A 16,967-nucleotide genomic window follows, 5' to 3' on the forward strand; every position below is an offset into this window, starting at 1 on the left:
ACTCAACAATAAAAATAAACAACTTATTGATATACACAGCTTGGATGAATCCCTAGGAAATGTAAGCTGAATAAAAAAAAGCCAATCCCAAAAGACTGAAAGCTGTGTGATTCCATTTATAATACATTTTGATGTGACAAAACTTTAGAAGGGGAGGACAGATTAATGTTTTCCAGGGGTAAGGGATGGAGTTGTAAAAGGATATCTTGTGTTGTCAGAACTATATGGTATTTTGACTTTGGTAGATGAACAAACCTACACATATGACAAAACAGTATGGAACTAAACACACTCATACAGGCACAAATGAGTACAAGTAAAACAGGGGAAATCTGAATATGATTGGTGAATTGTATCAATGTCAATATCCTGCTTGTTATATTGCCCTGTAGTTTTTGTGAATGTGACCATGGGGGAAATTGGGTTAAAGAGTCTCAGGATATCATTGTGTTATTTCTTACAATCTACAATGATCTCAATAAAAACTTCAGTTAAAAAAATCTTTGTAAGAAGAGGAGCAGCAGAAGCCTGGTCTGTTGATGTCAAAGGCATACTTCTAAGCCAGCCATATAGTTCTAAGCCAGAATTTAGGAAACTGATGCTGCCACCACCCTTACTGGCTGTGTACTCATGAAACTTGTGACTAGACCCAAACTTGGAGTCTAGTTGTCAAAAACTCTCAGGTCAGTGTGAAAAGAAGTGAAAAGATGGCTTCCGTTCACTTCCACCATCAGATTAAGGGGGAACATGTCTGACTGCCAGAACTAAATTTGCTTCCAAAACGCTAGATGCAAAATGATCTGGGAAATGTGGGTTTTAGCACTTCAGCTTTCCCAAATAGAATATGGAACAGGAATTGAAAAACCAATCATGGTATCTACCATAACCAGTCACTAACAATGTGACCTTGGGAAAGTTTACTAACCTTTTTGATTCTCAATTTCTACAAAATAGGGATTCTTATTATACTTATCTCATAGAATTAAGAAAGATATGGCTCATCTTACATGCTCACTCAATACATGCTAACCATTATCATTGGTTTTCCAAACTGCGGTATGGTGAAAAATTAGCAAGTGTTCTGTAAGAGAAAAGCTAAGAAATATTAAAAAGAAGAGATAATTCGGAGGGGAAAGCAAAGGCATTATTCTTGAATAATTAGCCTCTATTCAATTCAAGAAATGGAAAACAAAGATGTAAAAAAACTTATTCATTATATTAAGTACCATACCAAATGTTTGATGCTGTGGACTGAATTGTGTCCTCCCAAATTCACATGTTGAAGCTCTAACCTGCATTGTGGTTGTATTTGGAGGTGGCGGTCTGGAGGTAATTAGACCATCAGAATGGAGACCTCATGATGGGATTATTGCCCTTATAAGAGGAGATAGGAGAGAGATGTCTGTCTCTTCACCAAGTGAGGAGCAACGAGATGGCCTTTTTGCAAACCAGGAAGAAGATCTCACCAGAAAAATCAGCCCCATTTTCTGCTCCCCCCCCTCCCCCCTCTCCCCTCTCCTCCCAAAAACACACAAGAAAAAAAGAAAAACCTTTCTTTCCCTCCAGCTGCCTGTTATGGATTGAATTGCCCCTCCTCTCCCCCATTAATATGTCAGAGTCCTAACCCCCAATAACTCAGGATGTGACTATTTGAAAATAGGGTTCTTAAAGTGGTAATTAAGTTAACATGAGAATATTGGGTGGGACCTAATCCAGTATGACTGATGTCCATATAAGAGGAAATTAGACACAGACACATATAGAGACTGCCATGTGAACATAAAGATGGCCACATGTGAGACAAAAAGAGAGGCTGCAGAAGAAACCACACTGATCTTGAACTTTCAGTCTTCAGAACTGAGGAAATAAACTTCAGTTGGTTAAACCACCATGTCTGGGTATTTTATTATGACAACCTTAACAAACGAGCATATTGTCCTTTTATTACCTTTTTTTCAAGAGAACTTTTTAAGAGAAATATCCCTCTTTTAAAAACCTTCCACTGTATCTATGAACTACCATTTACCTCAATATTTTGCAATTATTTTATTTGCAGGCCCTATAAATATTATCAACTTTCTTTCTATGGGTCTTCAAACTGTCATTCTTCCTACTAGAACAGGCAAGTGTCCAGTGTTCAGTAGCATGATAGAAGTCTCACAGCTGCAGGATAAAGTTGGCATGTCCTTTCTGAATATCCATTTTTTCCCAGCAATTTTTGGGAAAATGTTAAATGATTTATCTGCAAATTCAAAGCACTTTAATATTAAATAAAAAATAAGTTATTAAGGTAATTTAGTAGAGTTCAAAGACATTACTTGCTTACAGTGATTTTCCCTAAATTGAAGTGTGCAGTCTCTACACCAGGCCTTTTTCATTCACCACTCAGAGGTGCCTTATGCTACTGCAAGTAACACTTATTCAGTCATTCTCTGTATAGGATGGACAGAGGAGAGGCAAAGTGTGAAATCAAAGACAAGCCTATCTATAGCTAAGGAGTATTTCTGAGGCGCTTAGGGGGTAAAGATTGTTTTTTTTAAATTCTCACCTGAGGATACATTTTAAGGAGGCTGCAGTCAACGGAGCCACCTGCCCAGAGAGGGGAAGATATTTTTAATTTAATACTGAGATTTTCTGATTTGGGGATTTGAGGTCTAATTTGTGTGTTAGATTGAGCACTCTCCTAATTACTTAATTTGTGTTTTAAAGTGATGATCTTGCCTGTCATTAGTAGAGCAGTGGAGATAAGGAAGTTTCTGTATTCTTTCTGGATTCTAGTCAACTGCTTATGTACACACACCTGCTGTCCTTCCAGTGTCTCAGTCACCTCTGCTCCTTCCCTGGCTCAATGCACAGCTGCCCATAGAAGCCAAATTGCATTTGAATTTTTGTTTGAGGTTAGCCACGTTCAGGTTTATTGATCCGGCATTCTTTTCAATATTTCCTCATTGTATTATTATTTTCAACATTTCCTTGTTGTGTGTGGGCCAGAGACTTTATTGTGTCTTATCAGTACTCTGAACTCTGGGAAATGTGAAAAGAGCCAGAGAGCCAGGCTAGAGGTGAGGTTAGTAGTTCCCCACAACTGTGATCCCCATTCAGGGGTCTTGTAAAGCTAGTGACCTTCAAGAAACATAAAACCAGTCTCATCAAAAAAACATTGCAACAAATTTCCAGAAATTATTTGTCAAAGCCTGTGACCCAGGCCCCGTGACACCCAGATCTGGAATTCAAGGCTTTCTTCTAACAGAAAGGTCTGCTCATAGTTTCTCCCCGCATCCTCGGGCTCTAATTAGGATTCCTGGGAGATTCAGACGGAGAAGCAGAGGACGTGGGGGTTCTACACAGGGAAAAATGGTGAGGTACAGGCCGTAGAAGGCTGACCCCGCCCACTCTCGCCCTGGCCCAGGGCTCAGCCAGGCGCTGGACCAGTATCACTCACTTCCTTTCCTGAGGCTGCAGATTAGCCCAGCGGCAAGCCCCGCCCTCCGGCGCCCCGCCCCTCCCGCCAGGCCGTTGACGGGGGGCGGGGCCTGCCGCTGGCGCCGCGGGAGCGTCGCTGGCCTACGGGATGACGCCACGCCCGCCTGGCTGCAGCCGCACCGCCGCGTCGCCCCGCCGCTGGGCCCGCCCCTGCCCTTCCCACCCGCCTCCGAGCTCCCTGTCAGATTGTGGCTGCTGGCCGCGCGGTGCGCTCTTCCCTGCAGCCGGGCGAGGCAGCTTGCTCGCGGGTACACTCCCACGTCCCCTGGCACCGCTGCCTCAGCTGCGCTCGCTGTCGCTCCACCCTGCTCACTGCCGCACGCCTCGCGGGGACATGGCACACGCTCCGGCACGCTGCCCCAGCACCCGGGGCTCCGGGGATGGCGAGATGGGCAAGCCCAGAAAGGTGGCGCTCATCACTGGCATCACGGGCCAGGTGAGTGCGAGGCGGGGCCGAGCCGGGCCTGCTGCCGCCGGGCACGTGTGCACCTCCCGCCGGCCGGGGCTGCCCGCGTTCCGGGAACAGTTTCCTGGGCGGTTCGGAAGGCGGGTGCTGCCGGAGAGGTCGCGGACAGATGTGGCTGTGGGAGTGTGCTCACTGCATTGAGTGTTTCTGGTCTCCCGGGGTGTGGGAGCGCGGGTCCTGCACGGGATATGGTCCTCACACCTGAGCAAGGCGCCCCTCTCCCCTGTCCACAGGCGACGGGAGCCCGTGTCTTTCCAAGCCCTCTAGGATGCACTTGGAATTTAGTTCTTTGCAGACCGGACCCTAGTGCCCCGGGGCAGGGGGTGGTGGAGCGGGGTGGGCCGTTTATCTGTGAAGATGAGTGTGGAGTCACCTAAGGGCCGCTTACTTGCTAATGCTTGGGAAGCAGGGGAGGAAGTTTCTTGCTGTTTTGGTTCAGTCTCACAGATTTCTAGATAGAAAAGAGAAAATGACAAAGTAGTGTTGTGGGTCACAGCCCAGGAAATACTTTTTTTTTTTTTTAAACATATCTCACAAAAACTTTTTAAAATTTCACGAACTTCTGAGATTCCTATTCACACATGCTAGGGTTCTGTTTCCAGAGAAATGAGCTCTGGGCTGAGGTAGTTCAGGAGGAGCAGTCCTGCATGTTGGAGCCTCATGTGCAGGCCAGTTTGTGACAGTCATCTCTTAAAGGTGTTGCAACAGGTAGGGGCTGACCACTACCTCTTATCTAACTGTGCTGTGTGCGATTCAGTGACAATGAAATAGTTTTGCCCGTGTGTTTTTGTTGAAAAAAATGTGATAGTTGTACTTCTGGAGATCTGGTGGTAGCCAATATTACTCTGTAATAAAGATGATAATAATAGCTAATACATATTGTGCTTATTATGTTTTAGTCACTTGACTGATATTAACCATTTAGTTTTCACAACTACTTTCTGACAGGTTATCCCCGCTTCACAGATATGCAAACCGAAGCATGGGAGTTTGATTTGCCTGACATCAAACAACTAGGAAATGCCCAGATGGGATTCAAACTCTGCTCTCAAAGCTCTAGCATTAGAGAGAAGTTGAAATTGGCCAGATGGAGAGTCAAAAAAGATTAGAGAGTTTTAACTACTGGATAGCTGATTGATTTCTGGTTATTCATGCATCTTACTATGTTTAAGGTAATTACAATAAACACGTGTTTGAAAACTGGCAAGAGAGGCGGGTAGATCAAGGATTTGAGGTTGAGGATGGGAACCCTTAAATTCAGGCAAGGGCCTGCATACTGTCTATCCTTTTCCAATGCTGAGGACTCTTTTGCAGGTGGTCCCCCTTTTTCCAATTTCTTAGATTAAATCTGAAGCTCAAATATTTACTAAGCTTACATGTGTTGTTTTAGGTAATATTTTTTTTCTAAGTATTATGAAGAAATTAGTTAAGCTGTTAATGTAACCAGTGGTATGGCTTAAACCAATTTAAGTGACCAGCAGTATGAATCAGTGCAGGTTAGGGATGGAACCTTCTTTAGAGCTTTGAGCCCAGACTCCTGGTTGTTTCTGAGTGGTGAGAGATGTACCCCTACTCAAGTTTGCCCTAAAGGCTGCCAACGTGTAGTCTTCCTTAAGCACATGTTCAGCATGCTACTCCCTGACCAGACCTCTTTGGTTCCCCATAGCATTTCCAACTTTAAACTCCTGCTTGAGTTTTAGTCTCATTTTAACCTCTGCAACAATCCCATGTCCTTCCAACATCCACCCTCTGCATTGTCCCCTTACTTGTTGGGTGTTGTGTGGGCTTCTATAGGCCGTGGCACAATGCTGAACATTGTAGCTGCCACATAAATCCTTGCTGATGGAATTTACTTCGAAGACACCAACTCCCAACCTGGGTATCAAGGATTTCCAGAGGATTGCGAAGTAAATACAAGGGGTCTGAAAATCCATACCTTATTGTCCATTTAAAAAATAATATTGGGTGAGAGCTCACTGAACTACTCATTCTGCTAAACATTTTATATATCTATCTAAGAGGAAGGTACAATTTTTATCTGGCTAAGTAAAGTTAAATATGTTCCCTGAGAGTGCACACCTAATAGTGTCAGAGCTGAGATTTGAACCCAGGAGTTGCTCTGGGTCATTTTGTTATACTGCCTCTATCGTAAGCCACACACTTGATATTACAGCTCTGTGTGTGTGTGTGTGTGTGTGTGTGAGTGTGAGAGAGAGAGAGAGAGAGAGAGAGAGAGAGAGAGAGAGAGATTGTTTTACTCTAAGAAGAGGATTCAGATTCAAGAAGGTGAGATAGAAACCACTGCTCTGGCCCTTAGGGCTATCACGGCCATTGTGCCCAGATGGGCTCTTAAATGGGTTGTCCTACATACCCACCTGAGAATGAGTGCAGATAGCCAGTACTTACTGGCATCACTAGTATTTACTTTCAGGCCTCATAGTCTAGCTTTCTTCCTCCTATCGATTGTTGACACAGTAGTTGTGCATCATTTCCAAAGATTTTACCTAATTAAATTACCTTAAAAAAAACCCAGTCTCTAGCTTTGCATTGCTGCCTCGGCTAGGCCCTCTGTTAGGCCCTCTGTTAGCCGTCCCCCAAATTCACCTCCATTGTCTAATGATGCTTGTCGTTCTTTACTACATCCATGGAAATGTACTTGCTGTTCTTTGAATACTGTCGCCTTGTACATCTTTGGAGTCATTAAATTGTGACTGAATATCCTCATAGTCTTATTCATTTGAATTCCACTAAAAGACTTTGTGAACGCTGACTAATCCTGCCAAAAGTAGTCGTTCCGAGAACTTTATGTGTGTATGTATATATGCCATTCCTATTGTCTACATAGGTAATTTACTATCTTAGTTCTTTGGTTTGTAAATTGCTTGAAGATAGAAACTCCTTTTCAGCCTACTTCCCATATGGTTTCACCCAGTGAGCTTTCAAAAATGCTAACTTACCCTTCCCATTAACAGAACATGTCTTTACTGTGTGTCTGCCACATGCAAGGCTTGTTTTGATGCTGCTGGGAATATAAATATATGTAAGATGTACTCTCTTTCCATTAGGATCTCATAGTCTTTGAGGAACTTGAAAAGACAGTGCACATGGAAAAAAATCAGTATTGTCAAGGTATGGTAGGAACCAAATGAATGCTTCGTTCAACCTCAGGAGCCTGGGAGAAGTCATTGAATGCTAGAAATAGCAGGGACTATGTTTGGGGTAAACAGCATGCACAAAAGTACAAAAAAGGGAGAGTTTTAGGGGACACTGAGGAAAAATAAATAGTAATAATGAAGGAAATTAAATTACTAAATAATTTATATCCTTTGCTGATTTCCAAAAGAATTCTGAGGTGACTTCAATAAAAAATAACAAAACACAGCACTATCCCTGGCTGGTGTGTGGAGAAAATAGAGCATTGGCTCATGCACAGAAGGGTCACAGGTTCGATTCCTGGTCAAGGGCATATACTTGGGTTTGGGCACATGCAGGAGGCCACCAATCGATGTGTCTCTCTCACATTGATGTTCCTCTCTCTCTTTTCCTCTCCCCACCTTTCCACTCTCTCTAAAAAAACCAATGGGAAAATATCCTTGGGTGAGGATTAACAAACAAACAAAAACATAGACCATCATAAAAAGAAGAAAAGGCAATAGAAAGATGGAGGTAGTGTACCAAAACCCAAAGCCAAGGATGTTGTCAGGTGGGCATAAAATTCAGTTTTGACCTTCTTGACAGTCAAGACAAAATGGATAGGTGAGTGCAACATTTTATTCGTATTAAACTCTCAGCAGGATAGCTGTTAAACAACAGACTCAGAATAACATGATGCTCAGTAAGTTCCATGGTAGTTTTTTAAAGAAGACAGAGTCATCTTCCTAGGACACTTTTATTATTCTTTAATGGACAGCGAAAGCACACTTTTTGGTAGGTGGAGACGTTAGAGAATTGAATGGTTAGTGTTTGTAGATTTTCCCTTTTCTAATATTTATTTTAAGCTGGTCTCTGTCAGGAGAGCAGGCAAGTTGGGGGAATTGTAGAATCCTTTGTCAAGTGTGTTTGGTAGTAAGGTTAATATAGTGTTCTAAATTGGGAAGAATGTGACATGGTGTGGTCCTTTCCACCTGCAGGTAGGCCTAGATTTTCCTTACGAAGTGGTTGAGATCTGGTCAGCCATTTAAACTAGTACCAATTCGAAGTTCTAGAGTTTTGCACCGTGATGCCTGGAGAACAAAGCATTTATCTTTAAATAGTTGAATGCCAGTCATGGTCAAGAAGAGTTAACTTATCTGTGGTTGGAAGACAAATTTTTGGTAAGTCTTATGTTAGATGAAAAAGTTGGACTCTAAGTTATTAAGGTCGGATTAGTTAAGCCATATTACTTTGTTTCAGAATTTTAATTTTATAGCCATGTTTGTTCTTTTAATTTTTCCTAATTTCATTAGTTTCTTTTGAGTTTATTCTAGCTACCATAAAACAATCTTGGCCTTTAAAGGAAACATATGTAAAACGGATAACCTGATTCTCAGACTCAGGTGGTTCTTAACAGACTTCATCCTCTTTATTTCAGAACTAGAGGCCTGGTGCACGAAATTCATGCATGGTCCCCTAGGGCTTGCTGGCGATCAGGGCCGATCAGGGCCTTCTGGCTGCCAGCCAGGGCCTTCCTTCTGGCTGCCGGCCAAGGCCTCCCTTCCCTGGCTGCAAGCTGCCAGCCAGGGCCTTCCTTCATTCTGCGCCGCCCCCTGGTGGTCAGCACATGTCATAGCGAGTGATAGAACTCCTGGTCTCCTGGTCAAACTCCTGTGGGGACACTTTGCATATTAGCCTTTTATATATATATAGATTAATTTAGAATATTAGAAAATGGTAATTGATAATTGGCAGGAGTACCATTCCTCCCACCCTCTCCCCAGTTTTCTTTATGCTTCAATTGAATTATAAAAGACTAGCGGCCTGGTGCACGAAATTCTTCAAGAGTAGGCTTCGGTGCAGCGTTGGTGGTATAGTGGTGAGCATAGCTGCCTTCCAAGAGTAGGCCTTCCTCCCCCCTGCTGCCCGCACAGGCTATCCTCTGGCATGCAGGACCTGGGCTTGCTTCCCTCCGGCTGTCAGCAGGCACTTGGGACCCAGGCTGGCTTCCCTCCGGCCGCCTGCAGGCACCCAGGACCTGGGCTTCCCTCCGGCACCGGCTTCGTCTGGAAGGATGTCTGGTCTAATTAGCATATTACCCTTTTATTATTATAAATGATAGGGACATTACCTCTTTTGGTTTTACTTTCTAAGCCATATTCAGCTTCCCACAAATTTCTACATTCAAATATAGGTATCAGAATAATCACTTGTGTAATGGAGATTTAGTGAAATGTGATGTGTCTGTTAAAACCAGCCCATGTGATTGGTAATGGCTACATGGAATCCTGGAGCCAAGACTGTAGTCAGTTCAAGGGAGAGGCCATGATTGATTAGTGATGTCTGCTTAGGAGAAGGATTGGAGTGATGGTATCTGTGCAGTGTCCTTATGGATTGTGATTCCTTAAGGATATGAAAAAAAGTGTCGTAATCACTTATCTCTCTGTCTATCACAACTGGTACAGGTTAGGTAGGTACTCAAAATATTGGATAATTAAATTAATCTTTAGTTACTGATATTTATTGAGAAAACTTGCCAGGAAATTGTAGAAGTCTGTAGAAATTGAAAGAAAATGTTGTGATGCATTCCTGTTTGGCTGGGTAGTAACAAGACATTATCAGGGTACTGAGGAGAATTGGATAGCATATACCGCAGATAAGTTGCAATTTAGGAGATGAAATGATTTGTTATAATTTCAGATTTTAGACTTGGAATATATCCATTTCAGGGGGGAAAATAATGTATTCACTTCTGTGTGATATATTTCCTACTGTTTATGTACTCATAATCACTAAATTAAAAAAAGATTTCTTGGCATACATGTTGTGATTTTAGAACTGGAGTTAAGTTACCACCATTCTGTAGAGGAGGAAAGAAGACTGAGAAAGTATGACTTCCCCAAGTTACACAGCAAGTTAGTGCTGGAGTTAGGATTAGATCCCAGGTTCTCGTCTTTCCAACATTGTCCTTAATAACAAGAAAGACTACTTTGAGCCAGAAAAATGGGAGTAAAAGATGGTATATAGTAGTAAAATGTATATTATAGGGTTCTATAAAGTTGAATAATAATAAATGTACATCTGAAAAAAGTAATAAAATCTATTTTAATATTTAAGGAAATGGTAACTTTATATAAAATTTAACATTTTATTATAATAAAATATTTGTAGTTTGAAAAGATTGAGAGATTTAGGGTAATTAAACAGGAATCTTTAGTATTTGATCTACATATGAAAATTAATAAGATATAGGGACTAGCAAGAGGTTCACTTTAGATAACACATTCTTTAGAGAATTTAGTTTATGCAAGGCCTGAGCTGGTAGCTTGCTTCCAGCGCCTCCAAGCTTACCGAGCACTACCTTCTCCATGGGTGATGTGGGAAAACCTAGTGCTGCGTATCTCCATGTTTGGCTTTAGGACTCCAAGGCTGAAATTAAGGGTGATTTTTATTACTTACTCAATTTTCAGGTGAACTAAAAATCTTTTGATCCTGAATGGCTTTCTTTGAGGCTGTGATTCCCTGTAAAGAATTAGGATTAGGGAGTGAGGCAAAAATGTTTGCCTTTAACAGGATTCTAGATACCTGATAAATAATTATTTGGGGGGAGGATACAGAAAAAACTTTACTGACATTGATAGAATTATTACCATGTGCCAGGCAATGTGCCACACACTTTATATTAATTATCTCATTTAACCCCAGGTAGTACATATTTATATTTTTTTCAAACAAGAAACAGACTTGGAGAACTTTGAAGTTGCCTAAAGACCTTTTATATGCTAGGTTTTTCTCAGGACCTTCTCTCTCTTGTCAAGTCAGACTAGCTCTGTTGGCTAATTTATCGACAAACTGTTGAAGTTCACTGCTTTTGAGAAATAAGCTGCTTTTAAAGGCTGCTTGCTGTATATTTTGATTAGTGCTTTACCATATCCACTAGGAGAAATTAACATTAGTAGCTTGTCTGTGGAAGCCTGGAATAAGGATGGGGAAGGGAGTAGAAGGAAGGCTTTGTTTTCTGAGGCCTGTTGAAGACTCCTGGTGGCTCCTTTCCCCAGCTTTTTTTCTCAGTTCTCTGAGGATTTTTACAGTAAAAGATGAAAGTGGTTAGAGCAAAGTGACTTTCTCTGCCCATAAACTGCTGTCTTTCAGTGGAGGGTTAAGCACCAGTAGACAATTCTTGGATAGTCAGGAACAGGTAGGTTGCAGACGCCGCAGCTTGGGTGATGGGATGTCTGAATGAAAATTATGTCTGGAGAGCTTGCAGAGCCCTGATGAACACGTGGATAATCCCAGTTTTCCACTGGTGGAGAAAGGCAGGTAAGAAGCTGAGATGCTTGATTTGTGGCTTCTACAAATTGTTCTCAAGGGCCCTCTTTTTAACTGTACACTGATTTGAGAGTTACAGCTCCCAGTTCGATTGCTGTGTCTTTAGATACGTTACTTCCTTTCTCTAATGCTACTTTCCTTACTAGAGTGGGGTTTGTCCTTGCTGGTATGGCCCAGATTAGATCTTCCTTAGAACACTTAGAAGTCCCCTATTCTAGATTTTTTAAAACAATTTTTTTAATTGATTTCAGAGTGAAAGAGATGGAGAGATAGAAACATCAATGATAAGAGAAAATCATTGATTGGCTGCCTCCTGCATGCCCACTCCTGAGGATTGAACCTATAACCTGGACATGTGCTTGGACAGGGAATTGAACTGTGACCTCCTGGTTCATAGGTCAATGCTCAACCATTGAGCTACTCGCCAGCCAGGCCCCTATTTTATATTCTTGCACCTCTATGGACAAAGAAACCTGTCTAAACCTTAACGTCTTTTGGCTGCAAATGGCCTTAGCAAGTACTTTTTAAAAAAATATTGATTTTGAGAGAGAGAAACGTTGATTTATTGTTCCACTAATTTATACATTCATTGATTGCTTCTTTTATGTGCCTTGATCAGAGTTCAAACCCACATCCTTGGCATATCCGGAGGACGCCCTAATCAACTGAGCTACCTGGCCAGGGCCAGCAAATACTTTTGACTTGTCTTTTCTTCTGGTGAGTTAGTTTGATCTGATAAGATGCTTCTTTAACTTGAGAGTAGCCTCCCCTCTTCTCTCTTGAAGTTCTTTATTTCATACCTCTTCTAAATTTCCAGATAGCAGTTATTTTTCCATACCTAATTTTCTCCCAGAGGCAATTAGATTTTTTTAAAATTCTCACCCAAGGATATTTTTTATTATTATAGAAAGAAAGGAAGAGAAAGGGAGAAAGAAAAATCAATGTGAGAAACATTGATTGGTTGCCTCCCGTATGCGCCTCGACTGGGTATTGAACCCACAACCTGGGTATGTGCCCTGACTGGGAATTGAATTCAAGACTCTTCAGTGCACAGGAAGACGCATCCCACCAGCCAGGATCGCAATTACATTTTGATGCAAGTCACCCTCTACTTAGTAATAGAAGTACTAGTAACCATAATTAATTCATGCAACAAATGTTTGCGTGTCAACTATATGTCAGTCACCGAGGTTACAACAGTGAACAAGACGGCAGAAATGACCATCCTTATGACATTGATGTTCTAGTAACACCATGTTCTGGTAATACTGTAACATTGATGTACTAGATCAGTGGTTCTCAACCTTGGCTGCACATTAGAATCACCTGGGAATCTTTTTAAAATCCTGATTTCTGGGCCTCATCCTCCAGAAATTCTGTTTCTTTGTTATGGGGTGTTACATTAGTAATAAAGAAATAGAATTTCTGGAGAATGAGGCCCAGAAATCAGGATTTTAAAAAGATTCCCAGGTGATTCTAATGTGCAGCCAAGGTTGAGAACCACTGTTCTAGATGTTGATGATAGTGATGATGATTATGATAGATTAATGTATTGAGCATTTACTTTGTGCCAGGCATTGTTCAAAGGATTTACATTTATTAACTTACTGAAGCAACAGAGCACTCCACTGAGATGGTTTTCTTATTATCCCCAAGAAACACAGAGGTTAAGTGTATTGCAAATTCATATTTGAAATGTAAACCCCAATAATTTTATTTTCTATTAAGTTTGTAATTAGTATCAACAAATAAATTCTGAGTAGTAAATACATTGTATATCAAATTTAAAAAACAAAGCATTATATTTAATAGTTTTTTTTTTTTTTTTGCAGTTGTGGAAAGGTGGATTATAGAAACACATCAATTGGTTCCAACCATGGCTGGGATTGGGCCTACAACTGAGGGCTGACACTCTATTCATTGAACCAAACTGCCCAGGGCTATTCTTCTTTTTGCCATACAAGTCTTCCGCATAGTCTTGTATTCTGTGAAGGATGGTTAAAGATGCTACTATTTTAATTTTTCTGTCTTAAAAGCCGTATTTTCAGCCTTTAACATTTATTCCAATTGGAGACCTTACCCAGTGTTTGATCAGATATATTTTTGTATGTACAAGGGAATCCTAGCCCAAATGAAGAAATATTTGATGAATTCTTTGTGATGACATTCCCAGTATAGGCCCTTATGGCGAGTTAGTGTCAACCTGGAATTAATATTTGATTTATGGTTTTATAACTAATTTTTGAACCAATAAAGTCATGAACTGATTGATGATAGGGTTATGTTTGAAGAAATGTGCCTTTAGGTGATTTCGTTGTTGTGTGAACATCACAGTGTGCTTACGTAAGGCTAGATGGTCCAGCCTACTGAACAGCTAGGCCATATGGTGTAACCTGTTGCTCCTAGGCTACAAGCTGGTGCAGCATGTTACTGTACAAAACAACGCGGTACTAAATAAAATACAAGAAAAATGATGCAATCAAGATATGTGTGAGGCTGCTGCTGAAGTAACATGGCATCCTGTTTTAGAGCAGACTTTTTTTATTTTATAAAATTCCATTTTATTTACCTTTCAGTAAGTTTTAAATCCTTGAGGGGAACTTCACCAGTCTCTTACTCTCTAAGTGTGCTTGGAAAGAATATTCAAATTGTTGTTGTGTTGTTTTAACTTTAGCTTGAACTTGAAACTGAAATCAAATTTTGGGGATCTTCTGCGTGGTTTCAACTTGATTTGTGAGGTTGGTCAATCTGGGTATATGGAAGAAAAAAGTATTAAGTGAATTTCTCAAGGGTGAATGGAAAGATTTGGAAGTATTGTTTTTGAAGGGTTGTGATAATCCATGTGGATTTTTCAGAGTTTTGCTTTCTTGCATTAAAATATTTACCTTGAAAAGGAGACATAGGAGTTGGGAACAATTGGACTGCCTCTATTGTTTTTATTTCCTTTCAACTTTATCGTGGACTATAGTATTTTTGTTTTGTTTTGTTTTTATTTAACCTCATCATCCATTTTGCTGTTTTGACTAATTTAGAAAGTTTTGAATAATTTTTACTTACATAGTATATGCTTTCATTAAGTTGTACTTTTATCTTTGCTCATATTTGAACATGCAGATTTTAAAGTATTTAAGTATGATCCAAAATTTATACTTTTGCCAAACTATTATTATGGGTGTTCTGATTTTAATTGCTAAAAACAAGGGAATATTTTAAAAGGAATTCTTTTATCTGGACCAGGTAAATGGTCGGGAGCCTAGCTGGAAATCTTAGAAGATGCTCTGTGTATAGCACAGTGGTTACTGGAGGGCTTAGAGCTGAGTCCCAGAAACCTGAAATTACTACTTAGCTTTTTGAACAGTGCAGATCACTTAACCTTTATGGGCTTTGGCTTTTCTTCTCTTTAAATACACATTTTAGGAAATAGATATAAATATATGTATAGAGTAAAGACATCTAAATTTTATTTCATTTTCTGAATTTAAAATTTATAGTATGTATAATGGAAACTGGAATTTAGTAGGATATGGACTGGTGTTTGGGTTTGGGAGGGATTCCAGCAGTTATCCTGCTGTGCAGGACTCTTAAGGGAAGTTGCTGTGGCTCTTGGAGTGTCACAAGGGTAGTCGTGGCAGAGGCAAAAGTGTGGTTCTGATAGCACCTTGGCTGATGGCTGTAGTAAGTGTAGTAGCAGAGACACATGTAGGCCCTACTGGGTTACAGTTTTGTTTTATCCAGGTAGAGCAACTGAGTATGCTTTGGAAGTTTATTTTATCTCTATAACTTGATAGTTTCCCCCTCTATTTAATTGCAGTAGGGTTGTGTTAATATGCAAATATTTTTGTCAGCAGTGATTCTGGCAGAGTATTCAAATCCCAGCCTTGGAATTGAGAGATACCTCCTCTCCTCTAAAGGAAGAGGAGAGCCAGTTATACATGGATTCTATCCTGACCTCAGTACTTACTGGGGGCCACAGGCAAATTTCTGCATCTCTCTACACCACTCTTATCTATGCTAGGAAGCAATAAACCTACTTCAGAATTCAGTGAGGATACTATATAATAAAATCCCAGTGACCGGAACGGCGGAACAACCAGAATGACCAGAGACCAGAATGACCACAGCCCCTCCCCCCAGCGAGAGGTTAGGGGTGATCAGGAAGGCAGGCGAGTAGTTAGGGGTGATCAGGCAGGTAGGCGAGCAGTTAGGGGCGATGAGGCAGGCAGGTGGAGGTGGTTAGGGGTGATGAGGCAGGCAGGCAGAGGTGGCTAGGGGCGATGTGGTAGGCAGTCGAGTGGTTAGGGGCGATCATGCAGGCAGGTGAATGGTTAGGGGTGATCAGTCAGGCAGGTGAGTGGTTAGGGGTGATGAGGCAGGCAGGCAGAGGCGGTTAGGGGCGATGAGGCAGGCAGGCAAGTGGTTAGGGGTGATCAGGTAGGCAGGCAGAGCCATGGAGTTCATAGCCATGGAGTTCTGCCCAGGAGCTTCTTGCTGCTGTTGTGGCCAGTAGCCTGGCTGCCTACTTCCATTCTCCGTTGTTGACTGGAGTCCCTGAACCCCCACATGATGAAGCTGTCAAGAGTTGGGCTGGCCCTGGTTTGTGTGACTAAGTTGGTTGGACTATCGTCCCTTACACTGAAAGGTTTTGGGTTTGATTCCGGTCAGGGCATATACTTAGGTTGTGGGTTTGATTCCTGGTTTGGGGGCCTACGGAAAGCGCCAATCTATGTTCGTTCTCACATCAATGTTTCTCTCTGTCTGTCTCTCTCTTTCTCCTCTCTCTAAAATTAGTAAGCATATCCTCGGGTGAGGATTAAAAAAAAAAAAAAAGATGTGCTGGTTGGAGCTTTATCCAATACACCAAAGGGTTACAGATTCAATCCCCGGTCAGGGCACATATGGGATTGATGTTTCTCTCTCATGTGGATGTTTCTCTCTCCCTTACTCTCTCTCTAAAATCAATAAAAACATACCATTGGGTGAGGATTAAAACAAAAGAAGAGTTGGGATAATTCTGGATGGCAAAGAGGGAGCTCTACAACACTACAGTGGGGCCTTGACTTACGAGTGTCCCGAATAACGAGTTTTTTGAGATACCAGCTGTCTCTCAGCCGATTTTTTGCATTGAGTTGATAGAGTAATTTGAGTTAACGAGCTCCTTAACGAGCTCCTTAATGAGCTTGGTCTCGGAACGAATTAAACTCGTAAGTCAAGGCCCCACTGTACTCTGAGTAAGCCATTCTATGTAGAAAAATATTAAGGTTATTCATAACACATGTTATGGATGTCAGGAACTAAATTTGTGTTCAGCTGAGTGCTCTTCTTATTGAGAAATGGTTTACAAATTTCAAATAGTTGCTTTGCAAGAGTATTTTTGGCAGGATTTGTCAAAGCATACACGCCTTTGATCAGTTAGTACCACCATTTCAAAAACCCGCCAAACAGGTTGAAGCATGACTATTGTGGGGTGGGGAAGGGCTGCTTTTTTTATTGCAGTCTGCAACAAGTGGCTCCTTTCTCTTTTTAAAAAAATATATTTTTATTGATTTCAGAGAGGAAG

The 16,967-nt window shown here is 41.3% G+C and overlaps 1 protein-coding gene and 1 long non-coding RNA gene across 2 annotated transcripts in view; both read left to right on the plus strand.

The window, feature by feature from the left end:
• The first annotated feature begins 3,620 nt into the window (after window positions 1-3,620).
• GMDS (GDP-mannose 4,6-dehydratase) overlaps window positions 3,621-16,967 on the plus strand; it is a 694,374-nt gene continuing 681,027 nt past the window's right edge. Inside the window, exon 1 of the mRNA XM_036350688.1 lies at window positions 3,621-3,919. Within this exon, the coding sequence (XP_036206581.1) occupies window positions 3,818-3,919 (102 nt within the window). The 5' untranslated portion in view covers window positions 3,621-3,817. The remainder of the gene's footprint in view (window positions 3,920-16,967) is intronic.
• On the plus strand, window positions 11,807-13,677 carry LOC118676566. The gene is made up of 2 exons (XR_004974154.1): window positions 11,807-12,127; window positions 13,243-13,677. It is a non-coding gene; the product is annotated as an uncharacterized LOC118676566 (long non-coding RNA).

Source organism: Myotis myotis, unplaced genomic scaffold (assembly GCF_014108235.1).
Source record: "Myotis myotis isolate mMyoMyo1 unplaced genomic scaffold, mMyoMyo1.p scaffold_m19_p_2, whole genome shotgun sequence".
NCBI classification, from domain to species: domain Eukaryota; kingdom Metazoa; phylum Chordata; class Mammalia; order Chiroptera; family Vespertilionidae; genus Myotis; species Myotis myotis.